Source organism: Thamnophis sirtalis, unplaced genomic scaffold, assembly GCF_051295495.1.
Source record: "Thamnophis sirtalis isolate CommonGarterSnake01/CBP01778 unplaced genomic scaffold, rThaSir2_p1.2 scaffold_6, whole genome shotgun sequence".
In the NCBI taxonomy this organism is placed as follows: domain Eukaryota; kingdom Metazoa; phylum Chordata; class Lepidosauria; order Squamata; family Natricidae; genus Thamnophis; species Thamnophis sirtalis.
The window spans coordinates 25,291,263-25,314,146 of NW_028261386.1; the positions used below are offsets into that span (position 1 = coordinate 25,291,263).

At 40.3% G+C, this 22,884-nt stretch overlaps 1 protein-coding gene across 7 annotated transcripts in view; it reads left to right on the forward strand.

Annotated features, from left to right (window-relative positions):
• The window catches only part of NCOA1 (nuclear receptor coactivator 1), a 285,311-nt gene that overhangs the window by 227,084 nt on the left and 35,343 nt on the right, over window positions 1–22,884 (forward strand). For all 7 annotated transcript variants that reach the window (XM_087717449.1, XM_087717452.1, XM_087717446.1 and 4 more), the window contains 7 exons: window positions 464–558; window positions 4,268–4,445; window positions 8,064–8,243; window positions 10,528–10,623; window positions 11,907–12,047; window positions 15,597–15,744; window positions 19,031–20,372. In XM_087717449.1, coding sequence (XP_087573575.1) covers window positions 464–558; window positions 4,268–4,445; window positions 8,064–8,243; window positions 10,528–10,623; window positions 11,907–12,047; window positions 15,597–15,744; window positions 19,031–20,372 — 2,180 coding nt within the window. The remainder of the gene's footprint in view (window positions 1–463; window positions 559–4,267; window positions 4,446–8,063; window positions 8,244–10,527; window positions 10,624–11,906; window positions 12,048–15,596; window positions 15,745–19,030; window positions 20,373–22,884) is intronic.

Genomic DNA, 22,884 nt, shown 5'->3' on the forward strand with positions numbered 1-22,884 from the left:
GATCCTCAGCATGAGCAAAAATCATTGGAATGAAATAATGCTGGATTCACTTTCATGCAGCTCAACAGTTGGCTCTTTGTAAGAACATCCTCAATCCAACTGTTGTTCCAAGATCTTCCTGGCTCCTGCTTTTCCCTATTTGTGGACCAATTTTTATGAGTTTCCTAATTACTGACCCTGCTTCAGTCATTCGAAGAAAAGGGATCTTCCGTTTCTCTTTTTAAACAAGGACTGTCTCTGACTTTAAATGAATGCCCTTGTTTTCCCCTCCTTCCTAGACAGTGACCCCCTGGTTTCTTTTCCTCTTTTTTCTTGGCATATTTCTAGTCTCTGACCTTATTGGCAAACATGATTTAAACATTTGTTATGCTTTCTCTACAGACTTTTTCTGGAACGGCTAAGTTGTACTCAAAAATGAAAGTAAATTCTCTTTGTCTCAAAAGTGTATTTTTCTACATTGTAGAAAAAACAGCTGATGATGATGTCCAGAAGTCTGATATCTCATCCAGCAGCCAAGGAGTGATTGAAAAGGAATCCCTCGGGCCTCTTCTTCTTGAGGTATGTGCTTAAGAAAACAGCTGCTCCACGTAGTATTTCTAATGCAACTTTTTTTTTCAATAGTGTTTTCTTTTAAATTTTGCTAGAAAATAGAAAGTAGGTATTTGCATAAGAAATTGTGGAACTTCCATGTTGGGACTAATTACTAATTATACTAAAAGAAAGATGTTGGGGAAATAGATTACAGGTAGTCCTCAACTTGCAATCATTCATTTCATGGCTGTTACAACAGCACTGAAAAAAGTGACATATGACCATTTTTTACCCTTATGACCATTGAGCATTCACTTAACCCAATGGTCACAAACGGATTTTTGATCCACATTCATTATGTGCCTATTATCACCTTAAAGTATTTCTTTATTCACTTTTCTGTTTCACATAGCACTGCATGGCTGTAGCACCCAGTTCCCATTGCAACCAATTATGTTTCTTCTGATTAGCAATATTTGTAAAGCTGCCATGCTATCCACGACTCCTTGTAGGAACTCTGTAACCACTTCTCCAGTTCTGGAACCAATCATCAGACTCTGTCTGCTGCCAACCCATTCTAGCTGGTCAGCCAATCTTTCCTGGGGATTTCTGCCTGTCTCCAAAGCTACCACTACTAACATTCCTGTGCAAAATGTTGAGAGAAAAACATCCTGAGAGAAAAAGCCATGAAGACTCATAAGATTCTACTTTCTTTTCCTAGAGTTGGGGTTTTTTTGGGGAGGTCCCACATTTAGTGCCTCTCTTAATCTTGTGCCTTTCACTCATGCTCCCAAACATTTTTCATAAACAATAAAATTAATCATGGTTTTTAAATCTCATTTACATATAAGGAAAATATTTGGCTTTAAACAAGGGAGCTCTTTCAAAGCAGGTTGTCTCCTGTCACCATTCTCAATCATTCTTGATCTCTTCTAAATATCCTAATCATTTTTTTCTATATTCCAGGTCTCATTTTCCTCATCCATTCATGTCCCTTGGTTGAATCATCTTTTTCCCCGTGTTGTGTTCATTCAGAACATTGCATTGTTGTTGTTTTTTTTTAAAAAAACGTGTCTGCTTCTTTCATATTCCCCATTTCCTGGGGCATAATATTTAACTATTGCTAACCTAGGAATTCCTGCTTTCATATATACTGACAGTACCCCAGATGATATTAGTGCATATTTTCTGATATTCTTTTCACCCCTTTTATTCATAAATAAAGCTATCTTCTGTGCATGTATTCATTAACCCTGCCTCACAAAATCAAGCCGCATTCGCTCTGAATAGATATATTTCTTCCATTGTTTCCTATTTTTTCAGACACACAACATCTATTTTTCTTTATTTACTTTCATTCTGTCATATGCTTCACAATTTATTATTTTGCTATTTCAGGTTTCAAAATTTGTTTGACATTTGCCATGTTGTTTGAATTGGGTAGTATTAATTAATTAATTAATAATAGGTCATTACTAGAATGACTAATTGACCTCTGCTGCCCATCATAGCTTTGTTCATTTTGAACTTTTTAACAATATCAAGAATGTGTAGGCTAAATTTGCAGTCACAGTTATACCAATGCTATATTTCCTGGTAAAGTTAATACTACATTCTGTCCACTCACCACCTTCTAGGATAGGAGTGTCAAACTCATGTCGTCACGATGTTGTTACGTGACATATCATGACTTTCCCCCCCTTTGCTAAAATGGGGGTGGGCGTGGCCAGTGCATGACACATCCAGCTTGTGGGTCGTGAGTTTGACACCCCCATTCTAGGAAGTGCATGCAATGTACCAACAAACCCTCAGACTAATACGTTTTTTGGGGGGAGGGGGATTCATATTAAAGAAGGGGAATCATTTCTTGAAAGAACTAAGAGATTCTTCATTTTGATATTTCTTGTGATATATGTTCCCTACTCACCAATCACTTGTACAATGCATGTTTGAATTTTTACATTTAACAGCAAAATTAGTCCCATTCCTAATATCTGGAAGTAGATTATTTATGATCAGTCTCAGGTTAGACAAGTGTCAGATGGGCCACATTAACTAAGACTGATCTACATTCAATACTGTTTCCAACTGTTTATTCACTTTTTTCCTTTACCGCTGTGTCCTGCATGATTTATTCATGTACCTTTCTCTTTCCCAAATACTTTAAAAAACCATATCACATTTAATTGTTATGATAAGACTGTTAGTGTCCTAAAACAGCTGAAAATTAAAGGGGGCGGAATTTTAATTCAGACAGGAACCTGTGAGCTGCACTTTCCACTCAAAAGCATGTAATGCAGAAACCTCTTGTTGCTTAGCAACAGACAACGGTGACTCAGTGAAAGTGCAAGCCATGGGCTAATTTTGTTGTTGGAGGGGAGGCTTGGAGAGTGGATTGGCTTGGTTTGAAATTACTTCCTGTTTCCAGCAGCTAATATAGAAGGAACCACTCTTCCAGGACAAAATAAAGAGCCCAGAGCCAGATAAATTATGCCTCCCTAGCAAAAGCAATACTAACAAGAGAAACAGATGCTGATAGAAATGCCCAAGTATGTGGTTGGGTCTGGGCATATATTGTTTTGAATGACGAAGGGGCGGCCTAAACCATCTTCAGCCCTGTATGACTCAGACAGCACTTAGGCATCCCTCAACTATACCAAAGTGAAGTCACTGTTTAGAAAATATACAGCAATCAGAAATCTGCCATGCCTTGTGTTAGTTAGATTCTACTTTACTTTCTCCCACTTCTGCAGCGATCCCACTGTTTCTTTCATTCTTATGAATTCAAAGGTGCTCCATCCTAATTAGCAGACTGCGCCCTTTGAGCGTTTCATCTTCACATAAGAATATTTTAGGCCAGGCATCCTCAAACCATGGGGTCACAGCCCATTACCGGGCCTTAAGCCATTCGGAACCAGGTTGCGGAAGTGGCAAGCAAGCACCTGCCACTCACACAAATGGAGCTGCATGTGTGCACTTCCCCACCACTCATGCGGAACCATCTCCTCCCCCCCTTGCCACTGGGCCAGAAAGGTTGGAGAGCTCTGTTTTAGGCCAGCCCCATTGAGATCCTTCTGATTTTAAATGTCTGAACAACAGATTTTTCTCTCTCAAGTTAGCCTTCTACAGAAAGAAGAAGAAAAAAGCCTCGTGGCGGGAAAGACAAATGTTAAGTCAAATTATGAGATAAATTATGGGATAAATTCTCACCCTCCATGGGAGTTGTCACCTGGCGCATCAATGCCAACAATTATTTCTTTTCTTTATATCAGCATTGTAAGAAAACATGCTGGTTAGGCAAGAAACTCTGGCAGAGTCACCTTGGGCAGCAAAGAGCAGCACAAAGAAAGTGGTAGAGGGAGAGCCAGTGATGAAGTTTGGCAGATTTGATGGCAGTATAATCTAAAAATCTAGACTTCTTATTCTGAAAACACTTGTTAGCATGGTCTGCAAGTAGAGTATATAAAGTGGATGTGTTCATGCAGTGTTCGACTAAAGTAATATGCATTTGCCAACATAGGAGTAGAGACCAGTATTTTTTTAATAAGTTGATTATATGTATTAAGCATGACTGCTGGGCCTATTTATCATTGTTACTTGTATATTTCTGATACTTTACCCATCATGGTGCCCTGATCATCCATATCCCCAATTCTCAGCTCTTCATTGTTCTAAAGACATGTACAGATAGAAACACCTTTCTTAATGCCCTTTGTCATTGTTTTGGCCCCTGCAGGCACTGGATGGCTTTTTCTATGTTGTGAATCGTGAAGGACGGATTGTGTTTGTGTCTGAGAATGTGACCAGCTACTTAGGCTATAACCAAGAGGAGCTTATGAACACCAGTGTCTACAGTATCTTACATGTGGGAGATCATGCTGAATTTGTCAAGAATTTGCTGCCTAAATCACTAGGTGAGCAGTGTGACTTTCTTGGCCTTCTCTCATTCTCTTTGCAAAGCTGCTGCTGAATCAACGAAACACATTCATATAATTTCAATATAAATTCATGTCAGGATACTAGGATAACTTTTCTAGGTAGTACATGAAGTAAGTGTTCAGGGAAAACTAAGGCTCTCTAAAACCACAATAGTAAACCTTAAAACATTTTTACCAGAATATAAGGACTATATTAAAAATCATGATGTAAAAAGAAAACTGATTAAAATTCCAGGTATCCTAAATCTGCTTCATTATCTAGAGTTCTGATTGATATTCTTTGGTAACATTTATGAATAAAAAGAAGGAGTTGTGGTTTTTAGCTTGAAGAAGTGATAATAGATGGCCTAGAAAAAAAATGGCCATGTTTTTCTTTTCTTTATATATCAGATTCAAAAGCCACTTCATATAACACATTCTAAGTGTTTGATTTCTTCCAGGCTTCAGCTTAATATGTTGACTGCTTCTCAGAATGTACAGTTGAGTTGAGTAGATGCAAGCTGCACTCAGGAGCACTAGCAGGTGGTTAAGAGATTAGGAAGCAGCTCTGTTTTGCAAACAAGATCCAATTTAATTTTGCTGGTGACATGCCATTCCAAATGCATATCATTCATTCTGCATTTAAGCTGATTTTTGAATAATATGCTAACTCACAAGCATCATTATGTAATTCTCAGTAAGAACTTCAGTTGACTACTCAACCAGAAACAATTTTTTTTGCCGGTCTGAAAGCTAGAGAGCTAAAAATGTGAAATGCTTCCTGAGTGTCAGCTTAGCCAGCAAACTAAACCAGGGACTGGAGGCACAAAGATGCTCTTTGGTCAGCTCGTCATTAATGTGGCACATTGAGTACATAGCCTGATTTAGTCAGAGAGGTTACTGGCTGCTTACAAATCAATGTTTTGTTCAGAGAAGGTCAACTGCTTGCTGCTGTTTAATCAACTTGATGATAAAACCCCTCTTGCTTAACAAGGTTCTGTTTATCAAAGTTATGGCCTATTAGCTAAAGCTTTATTAGTTGACAAGTCACTAATTCAGTAAACTCTCATAGTTTTTACAACTGTCTTATTGGGTCAATGCAAGAGTTTGCTGAAGCTGCAAAGGTACATGTTACACTTCCATGGAGGGAAAGAGAAACCATCAATAACACACTGAGCACTTTATTGAAAACAAGTGAAGGTCAGCAATGATTTTATATGAATACAGAAAGCCAGAGAGATATAAATTCCCAGCTCTTGCTGTATTACCCACTCTGCAGGACTTCTTTGAAGGTTCAAAATACATAAGTAGAAAATGATAATAAAGTAGCAATACCGATTTCATGTCTTATAATCTGGAACCCTTCACTTGCTATAGCTCTACTTGATCATGCATTTGCATTTGTGCATCTATGAAGCACATACATGTATATGTGTCTGATCACTGACCCAAATTTAACAGACCTGCCTGTGCAACCTTAATGATAGGTGAAACAAGTGCCAAATGCAATAAGTTCAAAATCTAAAAGGGTCCCCTATCTAGAAAAGTGTTGCCAAAAAGGGCTAATACTCAGCAGGGAGTGTTATTGTGCAATAGTGAAAATTTGTATGACACTCTTCTTTGAGCCATTTGAAAGACAAAATAGTCCTTGAAGAAGAATCCTTTTGAAATTATAAATGTATTTTAGTGTTCTGCTGTCTTTTTTCTTTCTTTTTTGGTTGAATTTCACAGTGAGAGGAAAACTGCAATCTAAGATCCTTGCATGTCCATTCGGTTGGAATAAGGTCTTAGTCAGAGATGGACATTTTTTGGCTCATGTTTACATGCATCATCTAATAATATGTCATACCTTCATATGCACAATCATATACCAAGTACATTTTACTGGGGAAGAGGATGCCCAAGATGGATATTATTTGTACCATTTTTCTATTACATTGCACAGTTCTGCAGGATTTAAAGATTATTTACCTTCATCTATTAACTTTAAACTTTATTAGCTTTATTTTCCATCCTTATCCAGGAATCCAAGGTGATTTACTTGAGGTTTCCCTTTATTTTATTTCACAACAAGAACAAAGTGAGAGAATCAGTCACCCAGACAAATTCCATTGCTGAGTTGGGACTTGAACCGGGGTCTATCAATTTCAGTGCTACACCATACTGGGTATTTAAATGTCAAATTGCTGGAGTTTGCTTTAGATTTTAAGTAAACAATCAGATGCCCCTTTAACATATGCTGCAATTTTCAAAATCAGTTCTGTTAAACTAGTGCTAGCATAGACCATTTTAATATTGATTTCAGTGTGGCTGGTATCAAATTTGCTTCAGTCAATATAAAATTGACTTAAGCTAATTTAATATAAGGTAGGTTTAAATCAATATTTCACTTAATCAGGTCTGATTTTAGCTTACTACAGTGTACACTTATGCATGAATAGAGTTCAATGTTTTGTGAAATGTTACTGTTGCATTAAACACATATTCTCACGCGCGCATACAGCTCAGCCAGTTTTTTATAGACAAATTAAAAAACTTGTGTTTTTCTAGTACTTTCTGAGAAAAGTATGCAAGGTGTTCCTTATTCATACTGAACATGGATTTTTTTAAAAAAATGTGAATTTGGTTGCCAAGGAAACTGCTATGCTGAATGCAAATATGAGAGGTAACCATAGCAGAAAATTTCAGAAGTACCATCATTCTGTGAGTCTAATATATCCTTTGCATGTATATGTTTTCAATCAGTAAAAGGATTTAGTGATATATATATATAGCTTGACCAAGAATGATGTTTGTGGCTGGAGGCATGTTTCTCCCTCCCCCCACCACAAAGGTGTCAATCTGTGAACCACCTGGTGAAACTGTAATTTTTTACTTTCAATTTTTAGAGAGAGATTATTTATGCAAAATAGATCTGTTAAGATTGTGTTGACTTAGCACATTTATTTTTGAACTTTCCTTCTGAAAAACCCATTTTCAGTTATGCATTACCGTTCGTTAGTCATTCATGGGGATTTTTTTCGATCAAGGAAGGAGAAGTAGAGTTATCACTGCACTTGTCACCTCCTGTAAAAAAAAAATCCCCTTAGATTTTTCCTCTTTGGAGGATATCAAGGATCACAGAAAAGAAGGAGAAAGAAGTCATGCCATCAATGTTCTTAGAGATGGTGGAAGGAGTAAAGAGAATATGGGGACGAGCTTGTCTTCTTTGAGAAGGAAAGGGGGAAGTAGTGTGTGGATCTTCTTGGCATCTACTGCATTTCTTCTGCAATAGTAAAGATGCTGCACTAGTAGTCATAAGAAAGAAAGAAAACAAGACATGTTTGCATAGAAAACAAAAGAGGAGTGTTTGCTGTGATCAGAATTTTTTCCACGCTTACTTCCTGATCCTTGCCATTTGAGTTAATGTCAGAGTATCTAGAATAGGTAATGGTGGTATAAATCATATAAATAAATAGAAATATTGGGGCTTTGACTCATTATAATGGTTTCTTATACTTATTGGCGTTTGGGCAAAGCTGTAGTAATCTCAGTTTCCAAATTCTGGTTGCTGCACATTCACTTTTTCAAAACCCTTCAAAAAGCGTCTTTATTCTATCCCATGTGCATCTGCAGTTAATGGAGTCCCTTGGCCCCAAGAATCCACGCGACGCAACAGCCACACCTTCAACTGCAGGATGCTGATCCGTCCCCCAGATGAGCCAGGTGCCGAGAACCAGGAAGCCCGCCAGCGTTACGAGGTTATGCAGTGCTTTACGGTGTCTCAGCCAAAACTGATCAAAGAAGAAGGTGAAGGTAAAGACTGCTAGATCTGGAGGTGGAAAAGGGCTACTTCATGGTGCAACAGAAAGGGAGGAAAAGCCACAGATGATTTCCTTCTGTCCTTCCATAGGACTTTCATTGCAAGAGGATTGCAACTCTGTAAAAGCCCATACTGTCTGCAACATTTCCTGCTGACTTAAGAGGAGGGATTTTACTCAACATGTAAAACCCACAGATTTTACTATACTACATACCTTCCAAATTTCACACTCAATTGATGAGCAAATTTAGTCCTCATGGGAAAGGAAAGGTTTCCAAAAGATCCATTGCAGCCCAACTCCTTCTTGCTACTTATATTCACACCAGTCTGTTGCTTTTACATCACTCTTTGGGTGGGGAAGATTAGGAATAGCTCCATATGTCCAGTCCTGGCAGAGGACCTAATCAATTGCATAAAAATAAAAATATAGGACTCTTTGAACCATCTTGCTAAAGATGCTGAAACATAATCCTTCGGAGCTTAGTACAAAAGAAACTAATTTCCATTATTAAAGCTATTAGAGGTTTGGTCTAAGACTATTAAATCTTTGACATTGTTCAGACATGATTCTTTTTGGTTTCTGTAGTACTGCAACACTGCATTCATGCTACTGGATTATGTTAAGTATCTTATTACAAAGAAATCAGCCAAAGTCAGAATGAATAGGTAGATATATAGTACTTATGGCGTATTCAGTTGTCCTGCCTCTTCGGTGAGTTTTGACATTGTACGGATTTTTGATATTCCCAAGTCTGCAATGTTAATGCGGTAATAAACTAGTATTCTGAAATTTTAACAGCAGCACCCTGATGATGAAGTCACTCTCCCCAAAATGAATTGAGTAAAGTGATATCTCAGTTGAAAGTTAAAACAGATGAAAGGGAGGTAGGTTAATGATACCCTTCATTAATTCAATCAGTGAAGCTGGAGTGTTCTCCTGATTATTTTCCAGTAGCAAGCTTGCTTGTCTCCTCTGATTATCTCTGAATGGTCTGTAGTTGCTTCCAGGAATACACACACACATATATAACACAATATATATATTGTGTTTACTGAAATCCCCCACCATTGCGCTGGGTGGGTATCTGCCTGGATTCCAAATGCATAATTTAGCAGACATGGATTCCGAATTGGGATCTTGATCTTGATCTGTACTGTTCCTCAGACGCATCATGCCAACAAGACTTTCCAGCAGAACACTTCAGGCTTATTCCTCCGTAACGGCCATTTCGTTCCAGTGCATTAGCTGAATTAATCCATTGCAGCTTTCACAGGAGATCATGACTGGAAGAAATAAATCACAGAGGGGTTTATGAGCACATACTTTGCCCAGAGCTGATAATTGTTGGCTTCCGCAAGTGCCTTTTATTTTGCAGTGTTGCCAGAACCAAATGGCCTTAAAATTAATTCTCCCAAACAGTGTGGAACGAACACACGCATACACATGGGAGTATGCCAGTCCTTTTCTCTTGCAAGCAAATTTTTAACCTTTCCCAAGCTGGCACCCTCGAGATATATTGGGCTATCATTCCCACTTCCCTGGTGAAGACTGCCAATATGTGTGCAGGATGGTGGGAATTCCAGCCCAATGCATCTGGAGAGCTTCACTTTAGAGGGGTGTTGGTTTATAGGATCTTGTTACTGTGAAGAACAATGCTGCTGCTCATGCAAAATGGGGGGGGGGCTTAGTTTAGCCATGGCTCCAGTGATGATTCCTAAACGATGGTTGGAGAGGGACTATTTTCATTCTTCACCAAATGAAAACAGCTAAGCAATTCAGTTGGGTTGTTGCAGTCTTATCCTATCCCGAAATGAGAGAAGCCCATCCCATCAGTTTCCCTTTGGTGAGGCCTTTCTTTCTCTTGCATTCTCCCTATCCCTTCTCTAATTCTGCCTCCCCCCAGGTCCTCTTCCCTAATGCTACAATTTCCCCATTTTGTTTGCTCAGGGCTTGCTTTTGTTGCAAAGCCCCGATTGAGCCACTGTCTTAGTATTCCATTTTGTGTTAGCTAGAGAAACAGAAAAGGGTTCCTCATTATAAAGTAAGTCTAAGGAGGACCTGTAATATCTTTAGTAGAGGTCTTCCTCTTTTACCTGGCCTCTTTGCACATACAATGTATAAAAGAGAGAGGGAGGGAGAATGGCTCTGATGATTGCCCAAGATATGGGAAGGGAGGAAGGAGACAGTGTGGAAGAAGTAAATGAAAAATAAAAAGAGGTGGCATAGGAATTTAAATTAGTAACCTTCAATCTTTTTTTTTGTTTTATTCACAACAGATTTGCAGTCCTGCCTAATATGCATTGCACGAAGATTGCCTCGATCTACAGCTCCCACCACATCAGAATCTTTCATGACCAAGCAAGATACTACAGGTATCTGTCAGAAAAATAAGTAGATAATTGCTTCTGCAAGGCTTTGGAAATCATAGGGTATTTTGTCAGGCTGCAGTTTTGGTACAACTGAAAGATCCACTTGCTTGGCCATCTTGGTCTCCAAAATAGAGACTATATCATGGATATCTCTTAGTTGTTCCTTATAGTGCCTGGGACTCCGCTCAACATTTATTGAGGAAGACAAATGCTATGTTGGGATGAGCAACAATGAAAAGAGCAAGTTTTTTTTCCCCCCTTGAGTTTGGGATTCTCTTGTTTCTTTAAACTATGTTCAGCCAGTTTTGCAGCTTACACTACTGCTTTTAGGTATTAGCACCTCAAAATTATGGGGAAAATGTGTCTAATGTTGGTAACTATTTTTTTTAAAAGACATTTGCTGGCTTTAAGTTGCCAATCCCTGCTTCACAGTTTCATTAAAAAATGTGGAGCCAGTGTAAGGGACAGGAAAAGACAAATCTGAAGCCCTCTATGGATGTGAAATAAGTTACTGAGGAACTTTAACATTTTAACATTATTCATTTTTTATCTCTACTGTTCTTCCATCTACTTAAGTAAAAGTTGTCCTTGCAATGCATACGATTGTGAGTTATGAAGGTAGGAGAGGCAAGAATGTCAGTCACTTAGATAGTGAAATGGGCAGTGTATAAATCTGATGAATAAATAAATAAGAACAGCATTTTTTGTGTCTTACCTGCTCCCTCAACCTAAATGGACTCTTAAGTGATAATAGTTAAATATAAGCCTGTTTAGTTCTACATGTGTAAATTTTGCCATTTGGAGTCGTCAATTGCAGACCGGGAATTAAAGGAGTTATATTTGGTCATTTCATATATGTAAGGGAGAAAAATAGCACTTCAAAGGTTTAGCAGAACTAATTTAGAAATAATGAAAGGCAATAGACATCTTTTAAGAGAGCAGGAGATATTTGGATAGTTCACATGATGGTTTTATTAGAAGAAAGCCTATTTACCTAAGTGGCAGTCATAAACAAGGTTATAAGTGGCAGTTTCATTTATCTATCATGTTTATTTAGGTTTGTGTACCTTTTACACTTCTAAAAACAGAGCATTCAAGGCAGCTTAAGCAATTTTTAAATAATGAAAAATTAACAGTTGAAACATAAATAGCAGGCTGAGGAACCGAGGGCAGTTTACAGCTAATGGACAGGTGTAGAAGGTGCAATATATATTGAATATATCCTTGTACTACTCTGCTTTAGATTCCTAGGTCTAATGTCTTTGTTTTCATCCTGCTCCGCACAGGTAAAATCATCTCCATTGACACCAGTTCCCTCAGAGCAGCAGGCCGGACTGGCTGGGAGGATTTAGTGAGAAAATGCATCTATGCTTTCTTCCAGCCTCAGGGCAGGGAGCCGTCTTATGCCAAGCAGCTATTTCAGGAAGGTAAGAAGGCTTCTGTGTTTGTTGGATTAGGACTTTTCAGAGTGAAAATACAGTTGTTAAAAAATGAAGATGGCACATAATGCTGGCAAAGGAAATGGCTGAGTAGTGGCAGGAAAGATTGCTGGCAGTTCAGAGGAAAGTAGAATTCCTCTCTGAACTACTAGCTACTGAACTACTAGCTTTCTTTACATTCTTCTAGCAATCTGTTATACAAGACCTCTGGACCAGTGGTGAAAGCTAACCCCCATCCCCTGTCCCCCGGTTCTGTGGGCGTGGCTTGGTGGTGGTGGGTCAGGTGACTTGGTGGACATGGCCAACTTTTTTTTCACTTTCAGCTTTTTTTCCCCCCGGGTGAACTGTCAGGGACAAAAATGCTTTAAAAAGGTTTTAAAAATAACTTCTGACGATCGCGCAGCTCAGCTTTGAGCTGCGCGATCGTTGGAAACTTTTTTTTTAACTACCGGTTCGCAGAATGAGCCGAGGTGGCGCAGTGGATAGAGTGCAGTACTGCAGCCACTTCAGCTGACTGCTAAGCTGCAGTTCGGCGGTTCAAATCTCACCGGCTCAGGGTTGACTCAGCCTTCCATCCTTCCGAGGTGGGTAAAATGAGGACCCGGATTGTTGTTGGGGGCGATATGCTGACTCTGTAAACCGCTTAGAGAGGGCTGAAAGCCCTATGATGCGGTATATAAGTCTAACTGCTATTGCTATTGCTAACCAAGGACAATCGTCCCTACCTGTTCAGCCAAACCGGACCAAACTGGGAGGATTTCACCCCTGCTCTGGACCCAGGCATAGGGATGTTGTGCTAACCCAAAGGTTTTTTTGTTTTTTTTTTGTCAGGAAGTGACAACTAAAGGAAACAGGCCAAGTTATCCAAAGCTTGGCTGCTTCATTGGTCCCAAAGGGGACAGAAATATTCCAAAATCTCTGCAACTTGCATCTTTTTATGTAGAATTGGCGTGCTAGGTTGAATCTTGGATTAGATCAGGGAAGATAAGTTCAGACTCCCAATCAGCCAGTAAAGCTCCTTTGGGGAAATCCTGTCTAACAATTCTCAAACATTAGCTTGACAGAAGAGAAAGGGGCAGGCAGAGCCTCCCAGAAAATTTGAGATAAAATGTCAGTAGGTGATGAGCATTCTTGGCTTTTATATTAGTAATTTTCCTAAGTGCTAATGTAAAGTGTAAAGATGTTTATCATTTTACAACACCCTTGAAGCGTGGATCAGTAAAATTGTATCTCCTTATAAGATGGGGCTGAAAGAATTTTTTTCTCTGCTAAAAGGATTAAATTGTTTATGAAAATCCCAGGAGGTTTTTGACATGTTAATTTCCATAGGACTTTCAGAAGGAGATGGTTGATGATTTCTCACTGAAACAGGGCTGCACAGCTTTGAGGGAAGGGGGTTGGTATTACAGTGATCTTGGAGTGGGTTGGGGACACAACTTCATAAAATGAGTGAAGATTGTTTAAAGATCTATCCATTTAGAAATTTCGGAGAGAGAAAAATTGAAACTTCTCTTTATCTCTAGAGATACTTGTGAATAGAATAGAGTAGGAATAGAATAGAATGGGATGGGACGGGACAGGACAGGACAGGACAGAAATCTTTATTGGCCATATGTGATTGGACACACAAAGAATTTATCTCCGGTGATAAGCTCTCAGTGTGCACCAGAGACAAATTCCTTGTGTGTCCAATCACACTTGGCCAATAAAGAATTCGATGGCATTCTGTTCAAATTCCTGTTCAACTTGAAAAATTTACTGTTTCAGTTTCATTTCCCTGATTTATAAAATGGGAGTTGAAAGTCAGCAAGCTCAGAATTGTAATATAAGGACCCATAAAATACTAAACTGTAGTTAAACTTTATGTAGCAGAAAAGAAACTCCTACAATTCATAGCAGCGAAGTACACTTTTTCTTCTTTTTTAGGCCTCTGAGGGCTGTAGGTTGCATGCTGGTGATGCAGCAAGATCATTGAATGGACAGGGTTGGACTTTTCAGCCCATTGTTTTCAAATTTTTCAGGGCTTGAATTTTTTTTTACATACATACATACATACATACATACATACATACATACATACATACATACATACATACATACATACCCATCCTACTGTTTTTTGGGGGGGCGGGGGGAACCAATGTTAGGCAGACCGCATAAAAGTAGTGAGAAATAGTATATAATATAAGCATGATATAAGGACAAGAAAACAAATATAACTGTATCTTGTTTATACCCAAACTATTTACTGTACTTCGTACCTTTCTACCCTGGCACACCATCCTTCATTCATATATTGCTTAAAAAATGCCTTTGTCCTTTATACCTTTTTTTAAAGGATCACCTAAAGTTTCAAACCATGTCTTTTGTAGTTTTCTCCTTCCCCTCAACTCATTCATTCTTCATATATTTATTTACTATTGAGTCCTCATTACTTTTCTTTATATGACCAAACAATCTTAATTTATTTCAATATTGGTCACGCCCTTTTGTATTCTGACCATGTTTATTGAGCCCTCATTCATCTTTGATCCTCTTTCTTGTTTTACCCCACATACTCTTACATACTCTCAAGTATCATATTCCTGCTGAATTCAACATTTATGTTTCTTCTGATACGTCTCACTTCTGTATAACACACAGCAGGAAGCATGCTCTTATACACAATCATTTTCATTTCTTTCTCCAAACATTTACTCCTCTTATAAACATCGTATGATCGGTTTTATCAGCATTTGCATATCTTGAGCCGTGGTGGTGCAGTGGTTAGAGTGCAGTAGTGCAAGGCTACTTCTGCTGATCACTGGCTGCCAGCAGTTTGGCAGGTTGAATCCCACCTGGCTCAAGGTTGACTCAGCCTTCCATCTTTCCGAGGTCGGTAAAATAAGGACCCAGATTGTTTGGAGGCAATATGCTGACTCTGCAAACCGCTTAGAGAGGGCTGTAAAGCACTGTGAAGCGGTATACAAGTCTAATGTTAGTCCTATTGCTATCTTAAACTTCTCTGTGTCTCATGCAGCAGTCTCTGCTAATAGCAAGGACAGTACTGGTCTGGTCTGGGCACATTTTGGCTTAGTATGCCGCAAGTGTGACTAAAGGCCATCTTTATTCCAGCACGCTCACACTATTCTATGCAAGACAGATCTCTAAAAGAGAACACCATTTGATACACAAGCACACCACAAGCACACCATTACTTGCCTCCTGCAATTGAGAAGATACATGCAACGTTTAAGGTTCTTTATTTTTTTAAAAAAAAAGGTATATTGACTCTATTGAAAGCTAAAACCATGATTCTTTTTTAAAAAACCTAAATGATAATTGCTATCAAAAATGGGAATTTGCTGTTGAATTTTTGAGACATGGTTTTTGTGTGTTCCTGGGATTGCATCAGAGGGGCATGTGGTATGTACATTGCTTGTGGATTGCCTATCCTCTGCTACTTCACAAATATTTCTAGCAACCCAAGGAGGCAAATCATCCTAATCCTTAAGATACCTTTTCTTTCCTCCCCCTTCCCTTTCTGTTTCTGCTCAGTGATGACACGGGGCACGGCCTTCAGCCCATCTTACCGATTCACACTTAGTGATGGGACTGTGCTGAGTGCTCATACCAAGTGCAAACTTTGCTGCCCTCAAAGTCCAGAAATGCACCCCTTCATCATGGGCATTCATATAATTGAAAGGTAAGTCCTGAAAATTCCCAGGGTTCACTGGGTGCCATTGCCTCTATTTTTCTCTCCACCCATCTCTCATAGAACAGCAAGCTTCTTTGGGAAGACTTCAGTGTCTTCCTGTGTAAGTGTACAATTCAACATATATACAGAATGCATTTTTAAATGCGTCACGCTCATTATACTAGTTGATAAGTCTCTCTGCATGTCATTGTTCTGTCATACATCCCTTAATAAGAAATAATGTATTTACCACAGGTTCGAAAAGGTGGAGGAAGCAAAGGGTTCTTGTGCTACGTAGTGAGATCTCTTCTTTGTATGTTGCAAGGATGTTAGAAGTATAAGTAAAGGGAAAAAAGCCAAACTTTTTTTTGGCTTTCTTCCTCTTGAAGCTGGTTTGAGCCTGACTCTTGAGAGGATCCATGAGCTTCACTGGATAGGGAAAAGATATTTTAATCGGGATTATCTAATCTCAACAGAGCCATGTCTCCAAAGAGTAATGGAAAGAAACAGATGCTGAATCTTTCTTTGGTATCTTCTCTCTCTCTCCCTTCTCTTTCTCTCCGGCTTAAGTAATACTTTCTTAGTTTACTTCTCTTTCCCATTGGAGATGGGGGAAGGGGGAATACTTTGTTTACATAGCAAGAGACTGCATTGAGGAATACGTCATGAAATAGCCTGTTCAAACAAGCTGTTGCTTCTTTTGCAACACCTTCAAACTAGCAGCATATAAGCAGAACAGAAACAAACTGCAAAGTTGTCCAAAATGAAGAAGACATGCCAGCAGAACTTCCAGCACGTTTATTCTACATAGCCTCATTTTTGATAAGTAGTCTTTGGTATATATACATGTATGCTTTTAGTTTTTATTGATATGAGTGTTTCTGCATGGAAGGCTTGCAAACATCAACAGTGAAAGAATATTGTGTGTCTGTTCTGTCCTCTATAATATCATGTGAATGCAAAACCAAGCCAGTCAAGGGAAGATATGAAAAAGCATAAGAAATATGATTATGTGTAAGAGTATCTATAAAATTTGCCAATTAAAGTTAGATGATAGCTTATAAGTTTTGAGAATGATTTTGCATCTCTTTAAATAGAAGAGAAACTATAAGGATACTGAAACTAGGGGTATTCATGTAAATTAGTCAACAGCTGGTCTTCTTCCTAACTCATCATGCCTTGAAAAAAGAAACTCAGTGGCCTGAATGGAGGCAGTGATACTAGCAGCAGCAATCTCTGGGCTTTCTGTGGCAAGAGAAAGCTGTGATCTGAGGATAGGACCAGTGACAGTTATAGTGTCAGCTGAAGATGGAGTGCTGTGAGAGGAAGAGTGGGATCAATGCTTCTGCCTGCTGCAGAACAGGCTGGTCTAGGACAGATTGCCATGGCCAACTCATCACAGCCAACTCGGTGCGGGACAAAAGTTACATTAATATCGAAGAAATTGTGGAATAGAATCATCAAACAAATGATGCAAAAAAGGAGGAGAAAATGAAATGTGAACGACAAAAAATTAAATATATATTTTAATTATTTTAAATAATTACTTCAAATTGTTCAATTGTCCTGTGGTGAGTTGGCCATGAGTTGAGTTGGCCATGGTGAGTTGGCTGCAGAGAGTTGGCCATGGCAAATTGGTTGTGGCAAGTTGTTCCATTCTGGAAAAGGCTGTGACAGATCTCATAATTGCAGCTGCTGAAGGAGAGTTGCAAAAGAAAGAAGGCAAAGATGAAGGCACTGTTGGCTGCCAAGGCAACAACCACAACAGCATTGGAGATTCCAGGCCAACAGGTTGTGAGAAGAACCACCTCTTCTTTAACACTAACATTTGGCCAAGTGTTAGCAGGACAGTAAATCTGTGCGGGCATCTTATATCTCTGGATGGATTTTGTAGGGGGGGAATTAACATCTGGTTTGTGTGATCTGGAACAGACTGGCTAGAGACTGTACTTCTGGTTAAATGTCTGAGAAAGCTGGCTTGAACAATCTCTTACTGTACTCTCTGCTTTCAATTTTCCCAGAAAAATCACCAAGGAAAGATCAGGCACTGGGCTTCCTGATAATCACTGATAGGAACAGCCAATTGAATTTATGAAATTTCAGCAGTGATTTGTGCTTGCTTGTTGCTTGCTAGTCAGCCATGGAGGTTTTTTCAGGTTCATTGCCTGCCTTAAGGGAGTGCCTGCACAAGCATTCCCCACATCCCCCAAAATAATTGCATAAGAAGGAGGTCCAAATCATGAAATATTTCCTACGGTTCATTCTTAGTGCTTTACTTTCAGGTTCTGATATGGAAAGGTTATTACTCTGTAGAAACCTTGTAAAAGTTCAGGTACAAACAATTACACGTTTTGTATAAAAACGTATACAAAAATAATACAAACCTTCTGGATCTAGGATTAAGATCTGCCAGGCCATTTTTCTGCCCAGTTCCTTCATTAGTTCAATCTTTTTCAACTTGCTACATATTTTCCTTTATTTTGTTAAGACGAATCTGCACATTGACACGTTCTTAATTGCCTTCACATGCTGCTAATTTGATATACTAATTTCTTTTTATGCAATTATTTGACCTAGCTAGTTTACATCCTTGGAAAATAACTACTCCCAGAGCTATTTGAAGGAGTGCGGGACCCAAATGTATGTTATTTAATGGAGAGGGAGCTGCAGTTTGTGGATGGAAGGCTGCAACTCAAAGAATGGCCATTATTTTATGGCTGGGAGTCAAAGCTGACATGAACAGTTTTGGCAGGGTGAGAGGCCTTGGATGTCAGTGAAACCTACCAAGAATAGTTCTGGCTTTAATACTATCCTGAATAGAAGTCGAGACCTAAATGTTTTGAAGGCTTTCCTTCATTTTTTGAGGAACAGGACAATGAATGATTGGGAGGGTTTATGTTTGGGCTTTTCATTCCTGAATTGGAGCCCTTTTGGAACGTTTTCTCATGGTAACCAGGCCCATGCATAAAAGAAAATACATGTATAATAGTAGCCATTTTTTATTTCACCTCTCAAAAGAAGCCAGCAAAACTTTACTTTTCCTTCCTACACACAAACACATGCATACTATGTAAGTATGCTCTCTGTGTATGTGTGTGTGTGTGTGTGTGTGCTCGCTCGCACACTGCATATATGTAAGTATATATGTATATAAATAAAATCTTTCTTGGGTATACAGCATTTTTGCACTACCTCCCTCTGAAAGGTCACAGCATAAACTACTCAAGTTCTTTTGACATGGGCGTGGGATTGTGTTTCCTTTTTCCACCAACTGCATTTTCTTTCCTTGATCCAGAGAACACAGTGCCCTGTTGCCTCAAGAGAACACTAATTCTGCAATGCCTCTTCCCCGCGTCAGTCCCTCACTGAACCCCAGCATTTCTCCAGGACAGGGTGTACCCCTGCCAACGCCTCTCCCTCCCTCCAATGGTAGCATGTTAACGGCCAACACAAACCACCCATCAGGATCCAGCCTGCACGGAAATAGCAATGCTACTACCACCCAAACCAATTACGGATGTTCACCTGGAAGCCAGATGGGAGCTAATGTTGCCTTAAGCCAGGGACAAGCTGGTCCTCCAAACAGCACCCATGGTATAAACATCAGTGGGTCTCCCATGAACAGTCCTGGGGTCACCCCGCCACAGTTTATGTCTCCAAGACATCGAGTAAGCCCTGGACTTGTGCATCGGCCCAGAATGCCAAGCAACCCGTTCTCTCCTACTATGCCCCACACACACTCCCCAGTGGGCATGGTGGGCAATTGCGGTGGCAGCAGTGCTGTCAGCAACAGGCCATATCCAGGCCCCCCATTAAACTCCATGCAGGGATTGACTGATGGGCCTAGCCCTCCAATGGGCTACTCCACACCCCCTCCCGTCCTGCGTCAGTTGAGCAATCAGAACTCCCCCAGCAGAATGAACATGCCACCCGTGAAAACAGAGCCAAAAGACAGCAAGGAGATGTCGTCCATTCTTTGCAGCATGACCCACACCGACAACAGCTCCAACGACAGCAAGCCCTTGGATTCTAGCTTGCTGCATGGCAGTGACAGACTCTCAGAGGGTGACAGCAAGTGTTTGCAGGCTACCAGCCACAAACTAGTCCAGCTCTTGGCTTCCACAGCCCAAGAGCAGTTACGGCACATGGATGCCGATACCAGTTGCAAAGAGCCCTTGTCTTGTACGGGTGCATCGGGGACCCCAGCTTCTGGGAACCCTGTGGCCAGTGCATGCCCTTCCTCCCACAGTTCCCTCACAGAGAGACATAAGATCTTACATCGGCTCCTCCAGGAAGGCAGCCCTTCTGATATTGCCACCCTGTCCATGGAGCACGATAAGAAAGATGGAATGCCTGGTGGTACAGCTGCCGCGACTACCCCACAGAGCCAGGCTCCAGGAACTCCTGACATCAGGCTGGAGGCAGATGCAATGAAGAAGAAGGATTCAAAGGACCATCAGCTCCTTCGCTATCTGCTTGACCAGGATGATAAAGAACTAGCATCTAACCCTCCCTTGAGCCTGGAGGATGTGAAGGTGAAAGAAAACCCAGAGCAATTAGATCCTTGTAATGCACCTGTGGCTCCACCACCTAAGCCCTCCACTCAAGAGGAGGTGAAGCTACAGCCACAGGGACAGGTGAGTTTTTAGTTTGAATTAATTTTCTATTAACAATACATTTTCCGTTTCTGATGAAATTTATTTTCCGGTGCTGCTGCTAATTTATGATTCTCCGTGGCTAAAATTCAGCAACTCACTGAACTCTAAATTGATATATTCCAGAGTACCCAGTTTGGCAAGGAGTCACAGATTATGTCAGGCCCAAACTATATCTGTAAAATGAGGAAGATTATAGTACTGTATATGTATTTCAGAACCCTGGCAAAGACTTCCTACACAAAAAATATAGAGTCTGTAACACTCGTATTATGAACGTAAGCTCTCTGCTGATTTAGTCTGGAAAATGAAACCGTGTTCTCACTTTCCTAGCAAGCCCCAATATGGTTTAGGAAGCATCTGTTTTTAAAACCAGAGTTTAAATGGCTAGAATAAATAATAGTAATAGCAATAGCACGTATATATTGCTTCACAGTGCTTTACACCCCTCTCTAAGCGGTTTACAGAGTCAACATATTGCCCCCAACAATCTGGGTTTTCATTTTACTGACCACGGAAGGATGAGTCAACCTTTAGCTAGTCAGGATCGAACCTCTGACAGTCAGCAGAATTACCTTGCAATACTGCATTCTCCTAAGAATGCAGCTCCTAAGCAGCTCTATGTCTCAGATTTTTATTCCTTTCCTTAGGGCTTCTCCCATCAGAATACAGTAGTTTATTTATTTCTTAATCAGTCTTTGGACTGATTAAGCAGTCCTTGTGGATGCTAGTAGGGAAACTAGTAGGCCTGGATAATTTGTGGAAACTGCAAAAATGGGATACAGAGGGACTGACTGATCTTCCTTATTCTTAAAAAGATTTACCTGCTGTTGAAATGAAGTAGTTGTTGAGTAGGAGCAATATATTCTTGAATAGGAAGCTGAAAGTTTGTATGGGAAAGCCTCTTAGCTTATGCAAATGGAAAGAAAGAAATGAGTAACACCCGAGAAAGCTGTGTGGTCAGCCTCTCTCCTCCTGAAAGAAAAGTGCAGTAATCCGATTCTTCCATCGAAATCTGTTCCAGGTTTTATTTTTAATAGCTTAATTTAATTCCTATAAAATGATTTCTATCTCTGAGCATTCTTGCCAATCCGTATCAAATGTTCTTCTTTCTGGTTTATGGGCTGGCTGCACACAACACCTGTTTCTGGTACAATCCCAGGATTTAGTTCAGTTGAGTGAAGTTCATTTGCTCTGTCTATCCACACTTGACAAGATGCGGGATGGACTGGGGGCATTCATATCAGCACAAGCAGAGGTGGGTTTCACATAATTTTACCACCGGTTCGGCGTGCACCGAAAATATGAGCATGTGCAACCTTTTGCGCATACGCTTTGCTCACACGAATGACTTGCATGCCAGTGGTGAGTTCCGGATCCTGTTGCAACCGGTATGGTGCAACGGGGTCCAGTATCCCCCACATGCACGCACATGGCGCGTGCATGTGTCTTTATCTCTGCAACACCTCTGCGATGCTCCAGCTGCTCAGCGGAGCATCGCACTGGTGCATACACTCTGTGATGTGCGCAGAAGCGCCGAAGAGCTCAAATACAGGTAAGGAGCTCGGACGGGTAGATGGGCACTCTGGAGCACCGTACCGGAACGGTACCCAGTGCCCCCGGTAGGCACTGGTACGCCTGTACCAGGGCGTACCTCCTGCAACCCATCACTGTTGCACATATGCGCGCAGCTTAGAAAATGTTGCTAAATAGGATAGCATAGCGCCAGGGCAGATGGGCGGGCACACCCACAGGTCGCCACTACCAGTTCACCCAAACCAGTCTGAACCGGCTGAGCACAAGCCCCAGAGCCAGGTGTGTCTCTAAATGCCAGTGTTGGGGACTGTGAACAGTTGGGAATTCTTCTCCCCATGCCCACCCTTGGATTGTTAGTTCGTGTTGTGTTTCAGATGAAAAGACCAGAATTGTGGACTGCACACAAATTATAATTTGCCAATAATCAGCAACCTTGATGCTGTGTTGGGCCTGGCAAAATACCTTTGATTGAGGATGGGGGGCTTCTGTCAAATAAAAAGATCAAAATTAAAACGGTACACATTGTGGTTCATTGGAGACAATGGCTTTAACACAATATACTACAGAGAGAAATGGCTTCTAGATGAAACTTGTGGACGGTAATGATATATTTTAGATGTAGTTCCTGTAACAAATTGAATAATTTAAGCAGACAGGATCTTCTTTATGTAGTTTCCCTAATGTGCCTGAATACATACATAGAGAAAGATTGAATGCTAATGTTTAGAAAGATTTGAATCATTGCAAAGAATGGAAAAGGGAGAATCTTGAATTTAAGTGAATGAGACAAAGCTCCCCTGTTTCAAGGTCCCTCTTTAGTCGTGTGCAGACCCCAAAAGAAAGCTTCCACTGCAATCTTAGATGGGCAGGATGAGTAACTGCAGATTTTTACATTGCCAGTATATTTTGGGGCAACACTCAAGCTCCCTGGTAACTGAGAGTTACCCAAGGTTCAGAG